The following is an 18,208-nucleotide window of genomic DNA, read 5'->3' as shown; positions in this document are numbered from 1 at the left end:
ATGTAGAAAGAGTCCGAATCTAGAACTAGAAGTGGCAAATATTGTCACGTAGTGACGTAGATCATGATATAAAACTAGCTACTAAAGTCTAGAGGATTTAACCGACGGTGTCTTATAGATACAGTTAAAAAAATGGTGTGCAAAGAAATAAATTATCAACCGACGGTGTAATGTGATTGATCGTGACATCGAATCTTTAAATTCAACACTTTTTCGTTTGTTATATACTTTTGCATGGTTTCATATATAAAGAAAGTTGTTGCAAATTTTCTATCTTTAAGGTATTGGTTTAGACTTAACTATCCTCTTTCTCTAAGTATCATGTTAAGTTCTGAAACCAGAGTCACCTAATTTAAAGAAGTATTCTAGTCTAATTCACATTTAAATTTATTTTATAAATAATAATAATCTTCACATGTGAAAGTAGTATCTAATTTTTTGTAATGTACATTAAATACCGGACGCTAATTCAATGTCGTCCATATGAGTCACATCATCAAATAAAATTAGCCGTTATTATCAAAAATTCAATGTCCATCTTCATCACTCCCTTGTTTCGGCGTTCAATGAAACCCAATTAAGAAATATTAGTCCACTGAAAAGTCCATCAAGCCCTAATTTTAGTAATTTATTAGTTTTTAAGTATAAAAAGTTTATAACATGGCAAAAAAATTGTTTCAAATTCCACAACAAGGTCGTCAAGGTACAATAATGAGTCGTCTTGCAGTCACATGTTAGTTGGATTTAGGGTTTACTTACTCGCGGGAGAAGGTAACGTTAAAACCGACATCGTCACCTTCTGAAGATTAATTGGCAAATTGCTTTATCTTCTTATCAGACCATTCAGAAATCAGAATAGAGTTTCGTCAAATAAAATTTGGAATATTATTTTGTCTAAATGTTCAATCCTTCCAAGACCAAAAGGCCCTTAAGCCCATAAACTACAACACAAACTAGATGATACTTAGGAAAAATCACTTTTTTTTTGTCCAAGTCAAACTACAAATACTTATTTAGTTTAGCGAGCGGTAATAACCATTGCTTCCTCTAAATTGCGTTGCATCTTCTAAGTTTGAGGTGGATGCAGACTTTGGGAACTGAGTTAAAGAAGTAGCCTGAGTCTGAGGAAGACATGAAGGCACCACGAATTGCTGAGAGCAATTTTCCAATGGAGAAAAGATGGGAGAGTTTGGGATTAGTCCTGTGGGGTGATTAAGAAAGCTTAGCATTTGTGATGATGCATTGTTCATCCCTGGAAACCCGGCTCCGTGAACATTCATAGGCAGAAACTGCGGTACTGGTGTCGCTGCTGCTGCGCCCATATGCATTCCTAGACCCATGGGATGAGAATAATGACCCATTGGCAACATTGTAGGTGGCCGTATCAATCCATTTCCCATACTCATCATCTGTAAACGATTATTAGAACATGTTAAGTATTGATTTCACATGTAAAAAGTACATTGTAGTAAAATATTTGAGTAATAAGTTTTGATAGTTTAGTAGTATAATTTGTATTTTTTTTACTTTTTTATGAAACTAGCTTCTAGTGATTTAATCGAGAATCATTTTTCTAATAGTAGAGGTAAAAAGCCTTACCCAAATTGAAAAAAAAAAAACTTTACGAAAAATTTGATGTTGAAAAACAAATTAACATGTAGACATAATCATTTTATTTTTTATGGAAGACCATGAAATCTTGTTGAATTGATGTATTATTCTTGAATACCTGAACTTGAAGTTGAAGGGTCCTCATATATTTGATAGCCTCATCTAACAATGATGCCTTATCGTCCTATAAACAATGACACGTATTCAGAAATCTCCACACAAAAAAGACAATATTAACTCTTTAAGTATAACAAAATCTAATTAATTAATGTGGTTTAAGTGTTAATATCAAACCTTGTAACAGTTAGGTAGTAGGTCCTGCAAAGCACGCATTTTCTTGTTGAATTCATCTCTTCGCTTCTGTTAACAAATCCTTAGCATTAATTTTTTACAGCTAATGTGAAATTTCATGAAATGATGAGAGTGTATATTAGATATATGTAAAACTCACTCTTTCAGATAACCTATGGACTTCTGTGCTTCGTTTCCTCTTCTTAGTCACCGGCTTTCTTGTTCTCACATGGACTTGTGTCTTCTCATCATCAGATTCATCATCCGAGTTCTGCATAATTATAAACAAAAAGAAAAACAAATTTTGTGTGATGATCTCTCTACCATGTGTGTGAAAGAATTTAATGAACCAACTAAACAAATTTATTTATCTTACATTACTAATTAAATAGGTTGATTCTTCTTCTTCAATGTCTCCATGCTTCCTCTTTAAAGAAGAAAGACTTTGATCTCTCGAACTTCCTCGAGAAAACTTCGACGAAGAAGCAAAATACAATTCTGTGGATCTTCCAACAGCTACAGATTGTTCATCAGGAGGAGCCGTAGTAACTTCAACATTTTTTGGACCCTTAGCAGAATCATCGATTAATGTTGATGATTCAACTCGTTTGTGGCTTTTGGAGACATTTCTCTCAGATTCGGTTTTGGAGGACTTAATCTTCTTCTTATTGTTGATTTGTTCATTGTTTTCTTTATTTTGTTGTGGCTGAGGAGGTTCGCTCACAGGAACGACTTGTGTGTCTCCAAGATTCTTGATGTTTTTCTTGAAACCGTCATAGTACTCGGTCTCATACAAATCCAAGAGAGATTGCGTACGTTGGTTTTGAAAAGAACCGTTGTTCTTGGGCCTTCGAGTCTTCGCAAGAATCTTTCCATTTTCGCACACCAGCTCCATGTAATCTTGATCGTTTAATCTGTAAGAAAAGAGTTACGTATAAATTACCAATTAACAAAAAAAAAAAAAAAAGTAGTCACGTATATATAAACAAAGATTACTCCATGTACTTGCATACAAATTTATATTTGTCATGTGTGTGTGAATTAATGTTTATAGAAGTCGTAGAAAGTATAGATGAAATCCATAAACTTACTTAGGTTTAAAGCCTGATGATGGAGAAATCACGTTTGGTTGATGAGATGAAGATGATGCTAACTGCTTTCCTTCCATTGAAGTAAACTGAACAAATTAAAGTTTAGGTTTACCTTTTTCCTGTTTTTTTTTGTGAAATGTAGAACCAGAGAGATTCGGACTTCACACTTTGTTCTTCTATATATATAGGGGTTTATGAAGTCCCTGCATATATATAATCGTTTATTTAATTTAAGATTGATATATGGAGGATTTGTTTTGGTCCACAGCTCATATTTGTATTTTTCGGGTGTGAATCATGACTATGACACGGTAGTATCGACACATTAGTATTAAAAATAATACGAAGTTTACAATGTTACAAACTTTGGTCGATTTCAAATGTCAAAATTCAGATATATAAGTATTGATATTATAGATATATATAGTATTATTTCATAACACAAACAAACGATGTTAGTGAACGTAAAATTGTTGTATTTGCTAAATTAAGTTTTCACAAGCTTTATAAAACAATCATAATAATGTATTTTAGGTTATAAGTATTTTAAGTTAAATGCGTAAATGTGTGATGTGATTAATGAAAGAAGAATAATAGTGGGTGGTGGTGGTGGCGTTGTATGGGAGAAGCAAGATAATGTATGGGCGATAGTGAAAGACCGAAGATAGACAAACCTTGTGAACGACTTCGCTTTTCTTCTCCACCGTTCCCTTTTCTTAATTGTTGTAATCTAATACTATTATAAAGTCAAAATCCACGAATACGATGACATTTTCTTTGTCTTCTTGTCGTCTCCATCTAAAGTGAGAAAAAAAAAAATTGTAGTATTTCACGTTAATTATAAGCATGGGCGTTCGTTTTCTTTCAAACTAATGAACTCAATACGGAGTCAGATATTTTTTTGTGAATTGTGATATTTTTACTTTTGATGTAAAGGAACAAAACGCATTTATAGATTTTTATTGCAAGTTATGAAATTGTCTTTTCATGATATATTATATAATAATCTACTGGTGGACCAAAAAAATCTCTCTCCGATGATGCTACAACAATAATGCAACTAACATTTCTTTTGTCGTCATGCAACTACGAACATTTTTTTGTTTCGTAGAAAAGCTAGAAACTTTAGGACCAAATTCCAAACTATGCAATGACAAAAAAAAAAAAAGACCTTCCAACATAAAGTAAGAAATAAGAAACACTTTTTTTTTTCTTTGTCTATATTTTACGTTCATATACATGTTAGTATTATATTGCACCGACGGACAGTTAAGTAAAGGAAATTGTCTTGCCCTCGATAAAACATTTGATGAGTCAAAATTGTCTAATGTCTTTCAGGTCACAATAAAAATGAAGAGTTATCAAATAGATATATAGATGCAAATCGTTTCAATCCAAAAATAGATCTATAAATGAAAATATCTATATATTCTTATTCTTTTTTTCGTCTACATTACTACATATCAGATAAATCAAAGAAAAATATCTAAAGAGAATCCGGGAATGAAAATATTTACAAAAATTCTGAAATTTTACTCTGTGGAATTTTAACAGTGAGTGAGGGTGTTGTTGCTGTGACTTGTGACTAGCGAGAGAGACAGAGACGGGCACAACAAAATTTGCCCACGCGAGTGGCAACGAGAACGAACCTTCTTCACTCCCCATAATAATAAATAAAATAAAAAAAAAATAGAAAAGACATATGGGGATAAATGAGGTATGGGCCCCTATCCTCAAAAGCAAGTTTTTCTAAATTGGACCCACAACTTGCTTTATTGGGCCTAGTTCACGTGCACTTCACGTGATGCCCGCGTGATTCTTCAACCCACCCTCCCTTCCCTTTGTGTTTTATTTTTGTCTCCCTCCTCCTTCCTAACCACTGCTCCTGGTTTTGTCGTCTTCTGCATTTTTACTTATCTAATCGATCGCTCAAAATATTGTTTTCTTTTATAATTTTGCAGGGATTGGTTTTGTTACAGTTTGCAAGTGTGTGTATGTACAGCAATCGATCAATAATTTAGTTTTATCAGTTGCTAGCAAAAATAAATAAATCAAACCTTCACACTGCTATAAGAAAAAAAGACTCTTACTTGGAATATATATATAAGTTGTGTTTTTTTTTAGTGGGTTCACAATAAAACTTAAAGAGTCAAAAGCATTTCAACCATCTTCTTTATTCGCCTCGACTCTTGATACCACTAACTAAAACCAAAGTTGGGTTTGGCTTGAGAGGGTTTTTTTCTCTTCTGGTTTAGTACTGAAAACTAAAAACTCATAATAACATAACTTTGGTATATCTTTCCCTAGTGTTTTTTTTTTTTAAGTGGAGAATAACGACTTACGTGTGATTTGATTCTGTGAGGCGCTCAGGTCAGCCGAACACATCATCTTTCAAACATTCTGCCACAATCATCTTCAGCTGCATCATCTTTCCTCTCGCAGACTGTTTGTGTACCATAGACACCATATTTGAGTTTTATATGCTTTCAAATTATGCTTTTATTCTAGGAGCACAAGAAGAACTACTTGCCTTGTTCACAGATTCGATTCTTTTGGTCGCATTGTCCAGCTTTGTCTCGATGCCTCCTTCAAAATTTGCAATGAGTTTCTGGTGTGATGTTCCTGTGAAGGAGAGATATACAAAACTTAAAAAGTCAGTTTAGGAAACGCTTGTCCTCCTCCTGTTATATCAAAACTCTCTTGCCATGGAAGAATATCTAACGTTGATACTTGATAGTCCCCAATACAATCATGTTTCATAGCAGCTCTAGTGTTGTTGTAAAAGCAAAAGGGAACATACTTTGCTTCTTTATGCTGCCTTTCAACTCTGAATGGTTTGCTTCAAGCCCTTCAATACTACTTTTGAATTCTTCAAGATGATGGCTGACATCGTCCTTGAACTTCTCATGGATCATTCTCATTTTCTCTTGTTGCTCTGTAATACGATCAGATTGTCAGTGAACACAGTAGATCACGATGGAGCTTGATTATTCTTTTCAACAAGTGGCCATATCAAGACAATTCAATACTCTGATGTTCCACAACAAGACACAAGTCAATTTTCCAATTCTACTTATAAGAATTGAGCATATAGTTCTGTCTTTTGAGGAACTATGTTACATGCAAGTTTCATGTCAATATGGGAACCTAAACCAAGATTGCATTAAAAATCTTAGCAGATAAGTGAATTGTGTGTGTCTATTCAAGGAGAAATGAAGGTAGCAGAATGAAGCAAGATAGTGAGTACTTCAAGACTAAATGCAATCTAAAGCCAAGTTTCTTATTTATCACCCTGTGTCAGGATTAAACTGCAAAGATAGTATACTTAAATTTCGAAGCTTTCTTAATGTTCATGCCTGTGAATTATATCACAGTGATCAAGATATGACACGTTGCTGTACCTTGTAATCTTGTTTCTGCATGCTTTCTCTTAGTTTTGGCTAAGTTGCTCGTCTTTTCCCTGTACCATAATTAGCAAGATCATTGACTGAATATTAAAAAGGAGAAATGCAGGATCAATTTTAGAAACATACGCTTCTGTTATGATATGAGACTTGACATTCTCCAACTCTAGATGTATCTCCTCGGACACTGATGCTATGATTTCTGAGGACTTCTTTTCAGCTGCAGATTTCACTTTTTTCTCATAGTTTTGAAGAGCCATAGCGAACAAGGCAACAGCCCTGAGACATGGTAATTAATCAACTTAAGACGGAAACGAAGATTCAAGGTAGAGACGTAATATTAGTTATTTCTACAACTAAGAGACCTTCCCAAGCCATCATCTTCATCCATCTCTGAACAATCCTGAAAGGAATCAGTTTTCTGGATCCCTGCTTAGTCACCACGACAAAACAATGAGGGTGCAGCATTGAAAACCACAACAATGACATACAAATGAGCATTATACCTTGGGACAAAGACGTGGGAGGACTTAACACGACACGTCCAGTGCCTTTAAAGTTAGAGTTCCGTTTAGCTGAGCGAGAGCCCAAGTTAGATTTCTCATTACTCCAATTGGCAGTTTCTCTTTCTTCGGGGCCTGAATCAGACAATCAATAAAATAAGCATAACATGGATTGTGTTTAAAAGAAAATAAGATCCTCCAGTCTCTGTATGGTCTAGGGAAAGAATTTAGAAGCGTACTGTTGTAATGGCCCAACATTGGTGAATCTTCTCCTGAACCATCTGAGTTTCTCTCATCAGATGACGGATCGGAGAGAACTAAATCTTCATTTTGCTCCGCAGAACTTTCTCTTCTGAAAGAATAATCTCTTTTCTTCTGCAAGAAATCCTGGAAAAAAAAATAAGGAAACACAAGTCAGAGAGTATTATGTAAAGTCAACATGCATAGTTTTTAACTTAGATAAAGCAGCTTGAGTTTATGAAGGTTACAGGCAATCTCTTTTCTATATCTGACGCTTGGCTTGTTGTCCCTTGAGAGGTTTTCTTAGTACCGAAGCTAAATATTGGTGTTTCAGTCTCATCTAAAGTGGGATTAATATTCCTTGGTTGCAAAGGAGATGCTTCGGGAGAAAAACATGGGGAAGGACTTGAGATTGGTGCTTTATATCCAAACGTTGGACTCTGAAATTCGTTTTCTGGCTCAACAGGATTTTCCATGAAAACAACATTCGGTCTTTCCTCTTTCTCACCACTTTTAGATAATCCCTGGAATATCTCTGGCGTAGCTGCTGTCTCAGCTTCTGGAGATGGATGAAAATCTTTTTCCCATGCTCTAATATCTGGTTTATGCTTCGGGGCTTTGCTCTGTGGATGAAGCTCATGGGAACTTCCCTTTTTGTCTGCAAATGAAGATCTTTTGCCAGTTCTTGTGCTCTCGGAACGTGGAGGAGTATTGCTCTTGCTTGCCTCCTTCCGAATCCCATCAGCTTCATCCTTTTTGCGAGCATGAGCCTTACGGCATTGTACAACAGTGTTTATTCTTCTACCCCTTTGTTTCTTAGGCATAACAGCAGAATTCATAGCAGCAGTGCCAGCTTTTCCACGCAAACCTTCATCAAAAGAGAATATATTATTTACTTCTTCAGCGGTTTTGCGACCTATGTTGGCACCAGCTTTGGTTCTCTTCTGGACACCTTTGGCTCCTACTCTCTTCTGCAACAACGATCTAGTTACTGGCCTTCTGGTTGCAACTTCAGGGCTTTCAGAATCAGTTTCTATAGAATCTGAATTGTGTCTAGGCTTAATAAGAGGATCATCATTTGAGCCCTTGTCTTGACTCAACTTTAAGTTGGTCTTCACTACTTCTGGAGTCTCAGAGTTGACATCTTCATTATTTGCTGGTGAAGCTTTTCCCAATATTTCCCACAGTTTTGATCTCAAAGCATCAGTACTTCCATTTTGCTCCTTCCCTGGCTTATCCATCTCCTCTCTTTGTGATGCAACCTTTTGCTGCAAGACTGCACTTGGAGGTTCTTCCATCCTCTCTGGACTCCTATCCGTCACTTTATCGTTCTTGCCACCATTTAGCTCGCCATGACTGTGCTGAGGACTCGAGATGGGAAATCCTTGAAATGAATCACGAGCTGGTGCCTGATGTACTCCATCAAGTCCCTTGTTTAATCCCTTGCTACCAGACAAACTAGATGTTTGCTTACAAAGAACATTCTCCAGAGTCCCTAATTTCCGATGAGACGATCTCGTCCAAGATGAGGTCACATGTCCTGTGACCTGAGCTGAACTTCTTTGCTTGGCAGCTAAATCACTTTTATCTTTCTTGTTCGCCTGTAAATCAGTTGCCGTGGCTGATTTCAACTTTTCTACCCTGGCAATAACATCTCCATCAGCCTTATCTGTCCCAGGATTTCTCTTTGGTTGTGGATCAGCCATAACTCCTATAGAAATCTTTCTGGACTGACTTGATTGGTGATAGTTACTGCCGAAGCTTCTATAGTCGCTCATCTTTTCCTGAAAATTATCACCAAAAAGTTAACAATACTACTGGGTAAAGAATAACAAGTAAGAACGAACACCTAGTCCAGTCATATGTAGATCAACGCCAACACAAACTTGCTAGCTAAAGCAGTACAGCTCAGGCTAAATTGAGCTATAATGAATCAAAATAAATAAGAATGCCAAATTCACTACCCAGATCTAGCGTCCTCTTGTTTTGGGTATTCGATTTCCAAAGCTTTGGATCGGAGTGTTATCTCTGTGGGAATCGAAATACCCAAAGACGATGCTAGATCTGGGTAGTATCACACGATAACTAGAGAATAAACACAGATGATAGATGCCGAAATCAACCCAAAATAGCGAGTAAAACAAATTTAAGAAGCTCGAAAGAGATGTATTAAACCCTAATCATGGTGGATCAACGCTTAACGATTTTGAAAAATAACACTACAACGCGCAGGTATCGGAACTATTAATCGAGACGATAACACCATAGAAACGAAAAGAGGGCTTAGATCGCAACGATTTTTCACTGAATCTGAAAGCCACAAGCCATGAATCGAAAACATAATCAGAGAAAATCGAGTCGATAACCAAAAAATTACCAAATCAAAGTGAGCGCCGAGAGAAAGAGAGGATCACCGGAAAAATTACTGAGAAAAAGAGAGAGATGAGCCAGAGAGATTTCGAAGGGGAGAGAGAGAGAGAGAGAGAGGAGAGGGAAACTGGAAAAATTTTGATTTCGCAAACACACAGTCACACACTACTGTAGCTGAATTGAGTGTATCTGCGACGCCGGAAATATTGGACGATTTTACCCCTGTGGTTTTTCAGAATTACATTACGTTGTGGCCGTCAGATTGAGGTGGTGATTACGCGTGTCGTGATCTTCTTCCTATTATTCTCAAAATTTTGGCGCTCTAATTCGCCTCTCAAAAAAATTTCAATCATTTACAAACGAAGACGATCGTTGCACGTGTCCGATTCTGTTAAAATTGACGGTCAAGCACGGTGAGTTTAATAACCCCCTTTAATAAGAACCGTCAATTAATTCGGTAATACAAAGAAGAGTTTGTTTAATCATGGATTTAATGGATTTAAACAAAGTTTATGTGTGATTTAATTTTAAATTTTAGTTTTCTTTTTATGTAAATCATGTATTTTGCTCTATAATTTATATGTTAAAGACTTAAAGTTATATGTTATTAGTTTAATAATTTACTTTGGATTTCAAAAACTACCTTATATTTAAAAAAAACAAAATCAAATCCGTAGATCAATGTTGTTTTTTTTGAAATCTCATATGGATTTTCAAGATGAGAGAATATGAGAAATGGTTTTCCATAAAGAACACTTCAGATACATTTCAGGACATATGGCCGATTATTAACGGTTAAGTTTCTTTGTATGATTTAATCTTTAAATAAATAGTAATATTATATTAAAATTGTTAAAATAATATCTATTAAGAAACTCTGAAAATTTGTAGCAATATAGATGGTCTCTAATTAATATTCTATGGTTAATTAGTTTCTTAAAAAATCCTAAAATAATTCTCATATGTATTATGTGAGAATTATTCTCATCTGTATTATAATCTTTGACTATTCTCATCTGCAATTCTCATCAAATGCATAGTAGAACAATAGATCAAACTTCTTTTAAAAAAAGTTCATGGAGATTTTTACCCAATGAATCTTGAAAATTACTAAAAATTTACCAAATCAAACCTCGTAGGTTGAACTGCGAAAACCCTAACTCCTGATTCTGGTGTAGAGTAAGTGAGCCCACAGAAAGATGATCACCAGAAAAAATTACTGAGAAATTGTTTAGTAATTTTAGTTTTTGTTTTATGTAAATCATGTATTTTTGTTCTATAATTTATAAATACTAGTTAAATTCAAATGTTATTTGTTTAGTAATTTATTTTGGGATTTCAAAATCTGTCTTATATTTTAAATGTATTTGAAGGTGAAAAAAAAATCGTAGATTAAAAAATGTTATTTTAAAATTCATATACTTTTGTTTGATTTTTTTGAAATTTCATATAGATTTTCAATATGAGATAATGTGAGAAACGGTTCTCGATTAAAAACGTTTTAGATACATTTCAGGTCTAGTGGTTGATTATTAATGAATAAATTTTCTTTGTATGATTTAATCTTTAAGTAAACAATAAAATTATATTAAAATTGTTAAAAATATATATATATTAAAAAGGTATGATGTTCGTAGCAATACAGATGGTCTATATTAAATATTTTATGATTAATTAGTTTCTTAAAAACTCCTAAAATAATCATCATGTATATTATGTGAGAATTATTCTCATATGTATTATAATCATCTAAACAATAAGCATTTGGAAGTCTCTCAAATCTCTCCGCTGCATGTGTGTTGTAGTTGCGAGAATTTTTTTTCTGTAAATAGACTTGTACCCAAAACCATGTATGATACCACACATCCAAGAATATAAATATCATTTTCAATAACCACAAGGGAACCATATTTCTGTCATTGTTCGGAGTAAAAATATCAAGATCATCTAAAAATTCAAAGAAAAAAAGTCACACTTTAACTTTCTAAATAGACGATACGTTAAAAAAGAAATTAAAAAAAAAACGCGTTTCTCCCAGGCACAATAGTCGAGGAGCCCTCACCACTGATTCCCTCTGACGCCGGCGAAGGAAAACTTTGCCGGCGTCGGGACAGAACCCGTTGTCTTTCTCTTTTCTTCTTGCACTCTATACTTTTGCTTTCTTTAGTTGTCTTTAAGCTTTTGTTTCCTTTTAATCCCCCTAGATCTATCCCCAACCACAAGCCTTCAATAGCCGATCTCAAATCCAGGGAGGTGAATAACTGGTCGAGTCTTCACGGCTCTTATCCACTATCCATCCCCTTCCCGGAGAAGCTATCAGAAGAACCAGCAAACGCCAAATCTAGGGTTTCGACCCACCAAACAGAGATCTCACACCAGGTATCAGCGATGGCAGGAGCAGATCTGCTCGGACCATCTCTTGCTGGCCTGATGGAACCGTCGATGGCACACGACGACCATCTCATCTTGGTGTCGACTTCTAGAACCGGAGATCTCAAGCTCCTTACGCTTTCTTCTGAAGCCTCAAGGCCCGCTATGAAGCCAAAACCAGCGCCCTATTCCCCTTCGGAGATACCCAAGGCCCTGCTTCAAACCTCGCTTCAGTCTAGCCGCCGCGTGAGAACCAAACCGTCCCCAATCAGAAACCTGGGGTTTACATTGGTGGGCTTACAAACTCTCGGCCCTTTAAGCTTCTCGAGCCCATTTCGAAAAGATGATTCACACTTCAATCCGCTTTCACCCAGGTTCGATCAGAACTCAATTCTTTCACACTCTAGACAATCTTTGTGTAGCTTTATGGAACCATTTGTTCGAAGACTGCATTTGGATAATAATCTACCATTGAGACTAGTGTGGTTGAAGAATTCTCTAGAAAACCTGCTGTTAGAATCATCTAGGGCTCTTGTTTTGGAAATTAGCTTTGTGAATGAACTCGGCATTATGATCTAGTCCATGTGGAACTGTGGTTACCGATGTGTCTTCAGGCTCCTTTCATCAACCCGACTGATATATAAGCTCGCTAAACTGTCTCCCATCAACTTTTTGAAGTTCCCTCCTAAGAACCTGAAGACAAGTGGCATTATGATCCCAATTCAAAGTAGTTGGGGTTACCACACCATCTTCAAGCGTTTCACCCTTGAGATTAAAACCGCAATCAACCTTATACCTCTCCTCAAACAGAGCATTCTTAACCCTGCTCAAACCTTTAGCACAGCTCTCCTTCGGATCACAGCTGTAGCTTCTTCAACACCGCTTAGTCTTCATTCTAAGACAGCGGCTACCTTCTCATCCATGGAAGCATTCATGGAAGAATCATTGTTATTTCTTGACCTCACAGGTTCCAAAGCCCTTGCAAGGAGTTGGTTCATAGCTCTCAAGTCTACAATTTCAATGACCTTTATCTATCTTTATCTCTTCAGTGTATTGGCTTTGGGGATTGCCCTACTCTGTTGTTCTTTAAACTCTGCTCTCTTTGTTGTATGTTGTGTTCTATTTTAATGGAATGAAGCATATGGTTGTTCAAAAAAAAAAAACTTTCTAAATAGACATATTTTTAAAACTATATTTAACTTTCTAAATAAATATATACTATTTTTTTGTTTGTTAAAAAAAAAACAAAAAAGTTTTGCTTCTATGCTAATCAAAAGGTATTCACTATCACTGATGACATATTGTTATTCCGGATCTTTTCCAAAAAGAAAATCGCCAAATTTAACAATAAATTTGACTAGGCAATAATGATGTAGTGTTCCAGCCACTTGTATAACATAAACTCACACATAAACAAAGTACTTGTTTAGTTATCTTATTAGGTAGAATATTGAGTTGGTATAAAATGGTCATTTAGTTGTGCTAAAGTTAGTAAACCATTGTTTCAAGCTTAACCAATTTGAAAGAGCAAAATAAGAACAAACTATCATATTAAATAATTGTTTCATAAATTTATTGAGCCATGTACAACGTTTACCAAATGCATAGTATAACAGTAGATCAAACTTCTTTTTAAAAAGTTCATGGAGATTCTTACCCAATGAATCTTGAAGCAAGAGTAATAATTTTGATTTCTTGATATTTATTTGTAAAGAGTGTTAACGCAGTCAATGTATAAAAATCTTACAAATTTTAAAACCATTTATACAAAGCATTTTAAAATTACTTTACGCATGTTGCGAAATTATGTATGTTAGTTCAACAGCAAACTTCTACTAATCCAATAGATACAAAATAAATATACAAACATTCAAATTACTGTCAAATTTGAATAAAATGTATTCTTTCTTTCTTTTTTCTTTTTTTTTTTTTTTGTCAAACGAGCTTATTCTTAGATAAGAATAAAATGAACATGATTAATTAAAAATGGGAAAGAAAACAAAATACGCTCGATTAATATGTGTCATAATGTGGAAAACGAGATTACGTCATCGTATAAGAGAATCTACCGGGACAAAATGTCACACTGCCCGGTGTAGATTAATCTTGCTTTGTAAGAAACTAAAAATTATTGATAATATTTGTTCAAAGCTAGACGAGATAAACTCTTTGGTTTGGGGTCCATTTCAAGATTTGGTAAATCTATATATAGATACTAAATACAATTCAAGAATTGCGTGCGTAGTCTAAACATATATAAGGATTTAGACGAATATTATATAGTATCTATAAAAAGACACGCACGTAACATCTCGATTTAATACTTAATTGCACTCACGCATGCACATTAAGCTTCAGCATAAACATCCTCTACTTGATTGACTCTTAAATCTCTTTCAATTTAAGTATATTTTGAAACTTTAGCTCCTTCACTTAATCATCGACAAATGAGTTAAGCAGCAAGAAATCATGCATGCACGTCAGTAAATTCAACCTAGCTAGTCTAAGAATTTAAAATTCAATAGTCAATCCGTTCATTACCGAATACTGTTGAATTAGAAATCTAGCTAATAAGGTAGCAAATTAAGTTTGTCGTCTTTGCAAATTAACTAACTTAATAGCTACTATGAGTTAGCTATATCTTACTAATTGTACCCATACATATTTGAAATTATTTGGTAGGGAATTGCGTCGTGATAGAGAAGTGTTCTAAAACTTCAATTATATAGTGAATACATGTAAACATATATCCAATCAACAAATGAAACAATACGATTAATTATTTCAGTAATTTTAAAGCAAAGGGGAAAAAAAAACAAAAGGCTATGATTAGTCCAACAAGAGGGGCTACAATAACAACAACAACAACAACAACAAAAAAAAGCCACGAGACATGCAAATGCAATCACGCATCTTAAAAAGGAAGCCCAAGTTTTGACTGACAAGCAACCACGACGCAGTAAAGTGGAGTTCTCAAAATTAGCGCATAAATAAAGTACTTGAACAATGTGTGTATGTTTCCGATAAAATGCTATATTCTATATAGTACTACTAGTATATATATATAAAAAACTGCCAAATTTATACTGCTTTATAGTATATATTTTTGTGGAAATACAAAAGTTTTTATTTTATTTTTATCCAAGATAGAAAGATATGAGGTTTTTAAAATTGCAAAGAAAGATAGGTGAAGATGTGAAGGAAAATAATGAAAAAAATGAGGGGACAGAGAGGAGGCGGAGGCAGTAAGAAAATAAGAAAGTGAGGAAATTGTAATTTGTAGTGTTGTTAGGGAACATCTCTCCTTTATCCTTTTTCTTCTTGATTTTTCTTTTGTTTCTTCAATGTTTCTCTGTAACGCAATTGGTTCCAACTAAGTCCATTTTTATTTTCCAATTTGAAATATCCAAACCCCGAATGAAAGCGAGGGGGACCAAGCCGGTTACAACTGGAGTGCGCGTCTAAGTCTCTAATTTGCTTACATGGTTCAAGCTAAACCAAAGCAAGCTGGATTTAAATCTAAACATCCGACCTTAGCATATAAGAAGAATTAGATAGTTTTATTGATAGTTGTAGTGATCACCTAGCTATAATTAAGATCGTAGTAAAAAGATTTGAATAAAGCAAGTTTGATTCATTACATTGAATTTTCAATGAAATTAGTTTTACACCATAAGGCACGCATCCACTAAAGTTTTTGATTCATTACATTGAATTTTCAGTGGAACTAGTTTTACTTACCATAAGGCACGCATCCATTGTACAATGTACATGTTGTGTGTTGAGGGAGTCCACGTGGGATAAAAAGTGCCACGTGGGGAATGACAAGAAAATGTAGTCGTTGGTCGTTGTGTCGTGAGTGTGTGTGTGTGTTTCCTTTTTCTCGTGCTTGCAAATATGAGAATTGTGACGTCTCCTTAAGTTCCATAGACAAAGGAACTCTCATTAGGTCCTCTCTTTAAGGTGAACCATTCATTACTTTACTCATGCCCTCTCTCTCTCTCTCTCTCTCTCTCTCTCTCTCTCTCTCTCTCCTTCGTCTTTTTCTAATTTTCTTTTTGAGTCTAATTATTTTTCTCCATTTATTTAGTTATTATTACGTCTAACAACTTCTCTTCTCGCTAATATATTACGTATGATTTACATCATTATGCAGGCAAGTTTTGGCCGGTTTGGAACTGTCCGTTTAGACCGATTATGGCGGGACTGGTTTAGTAGAACTTGTTTAGGAAGTATTTTTGCAATCTAAGCTAGTTACCTTTGGCTAATCAATTAAAAAATTATATGAGTTTGTTATTCCTTATTCCAGTTTAATATTGTACATACTTACTAGAGGTAGTAAGAGTCATTGAAATTTATTTGACATGTAATCAGAAACCGTTCGTTGTTTGTAATTTATTTATAGATTCAGTTTAATCTCAAAATGTCAGTTTCAAATAATGTGTTCCTCAATTGTTTGCATTACTCTCTCACAAGTGTAATAAAAAGTAAAATAAAACATTAATTAGAGAGAAAACCCGAACCCACAAAATCATAACCAACACTTTGATCGAATCACTATGTGACACGTGTATATGTCTGCTACACTAACAACATCTTTAGCGGACCGAACGCTGTCTCATCATTCCACCGTCGCTTTTTTGTATTCGTGTATGAATTTTGAACCAAATACGAAGACCATATATCAAACTAAACTAAGCTAAAATAAAATTATAATATTCCTATCTATATAAACACACACGTACAAACCAAGCATGGCGGCTCATTCCTTACTCATTTGTCTCAACCTAACAAAAGAGAGAGAGAGAGATATAGAGAGCTAGATAGAGATATGGGAAGAGGGAGAAGTTCGTCTTCTTCGTCGATAGAGAGTACCAGCAAGAGCAACCCATTCGGTGGCTCGTCAAGTACTCGGAACCTAAGCACGGATCTGAGGCTCGGACTCAGCTTCGGTACGTCTTCAGGGACGCAATATTTCAACGGTGGCTATGGGTACTCCGTTGCAGCTCCGGCGGCAGAGGAGGCGGTATATGCTGCGGCGGTGGAGGAGGAAGAAGAGAACGAGTGCAACAGTGTGGGGAGCTTCTACGTAAAGGTGAACATGGAGGGAGTTCCCATTGGAAGAAAGATCGATCTAATGTCTCTTAATGGCTACCACGACTTGATCAGAACCCTAGATTTCATGTTCAACGCCTCCATTCTCTGTAAGTTTCTATATATATGGAATACATAAAAGTCTTGTCTATATATATAGCTTCGAGGGATCCGCTGATAACAATTTAAAACATGTTCGTTGGCCTATCAGATCGGTTTATATATGTCTTAATTAGTAGCAAATTTCTAAACGTAATTTATTTCTTTTAAAGTCAATTAGATAAATTTCCCCCGTCAGAAAAAAATAAAAACACAAACAAAATACTTCTCCCCCCCCCCCCCCCNCCCCCCCATTACTCTTCTTTTGTTTGAAGGTTAATATCGCCCATCACTATTTCATAGGGTTTTTGTTTGTTTGTTTGTCAAAGTTATTATCTCATAGGTAGGTTAGAGTTTATATATTGTGTTGTGTAGTGTGTAAGGTACGTATTATAGGTGAATAGTAACTATATGAGGAAAACTGATGGCAATTTTTATTAAAATGCTACTAACATATAGGGGCTGAAGAAGAAGAAATGTGCAGCGACAAGAGTCACGTGCTAACGTACGCCGATAAGGAAGGCGACTGGATGATGGTTGGGGACGTTCCTTGGGAGTAAGCACTCTTTAGTCCCTTTGTTAGTTTAATTTAAAGTCTTTTAGATTATTTCCTTAATTAGATTGTTGTGATAGCATCCTTAAAATAGATATTTTTATGGGTTCTGTCTTTGTTAGGATGTTCTTGTCTACTGTGAGAAGACTGAAGATTTCAAGAGCTTACCACTACTGATATAGTAAAAAAAAGTCTGCGTACGTACTTGTGTTTAAATCGAAGTAATGTCAAGAAAAAAAAGTTTTTGTCTGTTTGTAAATCAGTGGTGGGATATTTTATTTATATTATTTTCGTTTTTCTTTTGTGATAGTACATAAATTTTGAACTCACTCTGACTATTATTCTCCTGATCTTCCTCGGTGTTACGCAAAAAGAAAATATATCCGAGGAACAATCATCTTCCAGTGGATTTAGACCAATTAAATCATTGCATTTATATAGTTTAGTTGAATGGTTTTTTTCATAATTGATAACATGTTCAGGGGAAACAACAAATTCTCATCTTACATTTCCTATTTTGAGAAAGAGTCAGTGAAAGAAGATACTGATCATGTGGAGTATATCATTGTATCAAGCCAATGT

The 18,208-nt window shown here is 35.1% G+C and overlaps 3 protein-coding genes across 4 annotated transcripts; 1 reads left to right on the top strand and 2 right to left on the bottom strand.

The window, feature by feature from the left end:
- LOC104784608 (transcription factor PIL1-like) lies at positions 878 to 3,158 on the bottom strand. The gene is made up of 6 exons (XM_019245450.1): positions 2,994 to 3,158; positions 2,279 to 2,816; positions 2,063 to 2,173; positions 1,906 to 1,971; positions 1,730 to 1,795; positions 878 to 1,409 (listed from the first exon to the last, which is right to left on the bottom strand). The coding sequence occupies exons 1-6, from the start codon at positions 3,068 to 3,070 to the stop codon at positions 1,014 to 1,016; spliced, it is 1,254 nt and encodes a 417-aa protein (XP_019100995.1). The 5' UTR covers positions 3,071 to 3,158; the 3' UTR covers positions 878 to 1,013.
- On the bottom strand, positions 4,445 to 9,652 carry LOC104784607. 2 transcript variants are annotated; one of them, XM_010509646.2, is made up of 11 exons: positions 9,518 to 9,652; positions 7,389 to 8,924; positions 7,140 to 7,287; positions 6,904 to 7,035; positions 6,763 to 6,826; positions 6,527 to 6,676; positions 6,395 to 6,453; positions 5,794 to 5,928; positions 5,524 to 5,615; positions 5,336 to 5,436; positions 4,445 to 4,894 (listed from the first exon to the last, which is right to left on the bottom strand). In XM_010509646.2, the coding sequence occupies exons 2-10, from the start codon at positions 8,916 to 8,918 to the stop codon at positions 5,365 to 5,367; spliced, it is 2,382 nt and encodes a 793-aa protein (XP_010507948.1). In that variant the 5' UTR covers positions 8,919 to 8,924; positions 9,518 to 9,652; the 3' UTR covers positions 4,445 to 4,894; positions 5,336 to 5,364. The 2 variants fall into 2 exon arrangements, with proteins under 2 accessions (XP_010507948.1, XP_010507945.1); XM_010509643.2 differs by lacking the exon at positions 4,445 to 4,894 and having other exon boundaries at positions 4,901 to 5,436.
- On the top strand, positions 16,646 to 18,205 carry LOC104784606 (auxin-responsive protein IAA20-like). Its single transcript, XM_010509642.2, has 3 exons — positions 16,646 to 17,084; positions 17,533 to 17,629; positions 17,749 to 18,205. The coding sequence occupies exons 1-3, from the start codon at positions 16,712 to 16,714 to the stop codon at positions 17,801 to 17,803; spliced, it is 525 nt and encodes a 174-aa protein (XP_010507944.1). The 5' UTR covers positions 16,646 to 16,711; the 3' UTR covers positions 17,804 to 18,205.

The sequence above is a fragment of the Camelina sativa genome, chromosome 5 (assembly GCF_000633955.1).
Source record: "Camelina sativa cultivar DH55 chromosome 5, Cs, whole genome shotgun sequence".
NCBI lineage: Eukaryota > Viridiplantae > Streptophyta > Magnoliopsida > Brassicales > Brassicaceae > Camelina > Camelina sativa.
The sequence above is the reverse complement of the archived record's forward strand: the minus strand, read 5'-3'. Positions and strand labels throughout refer to the sequence as shown.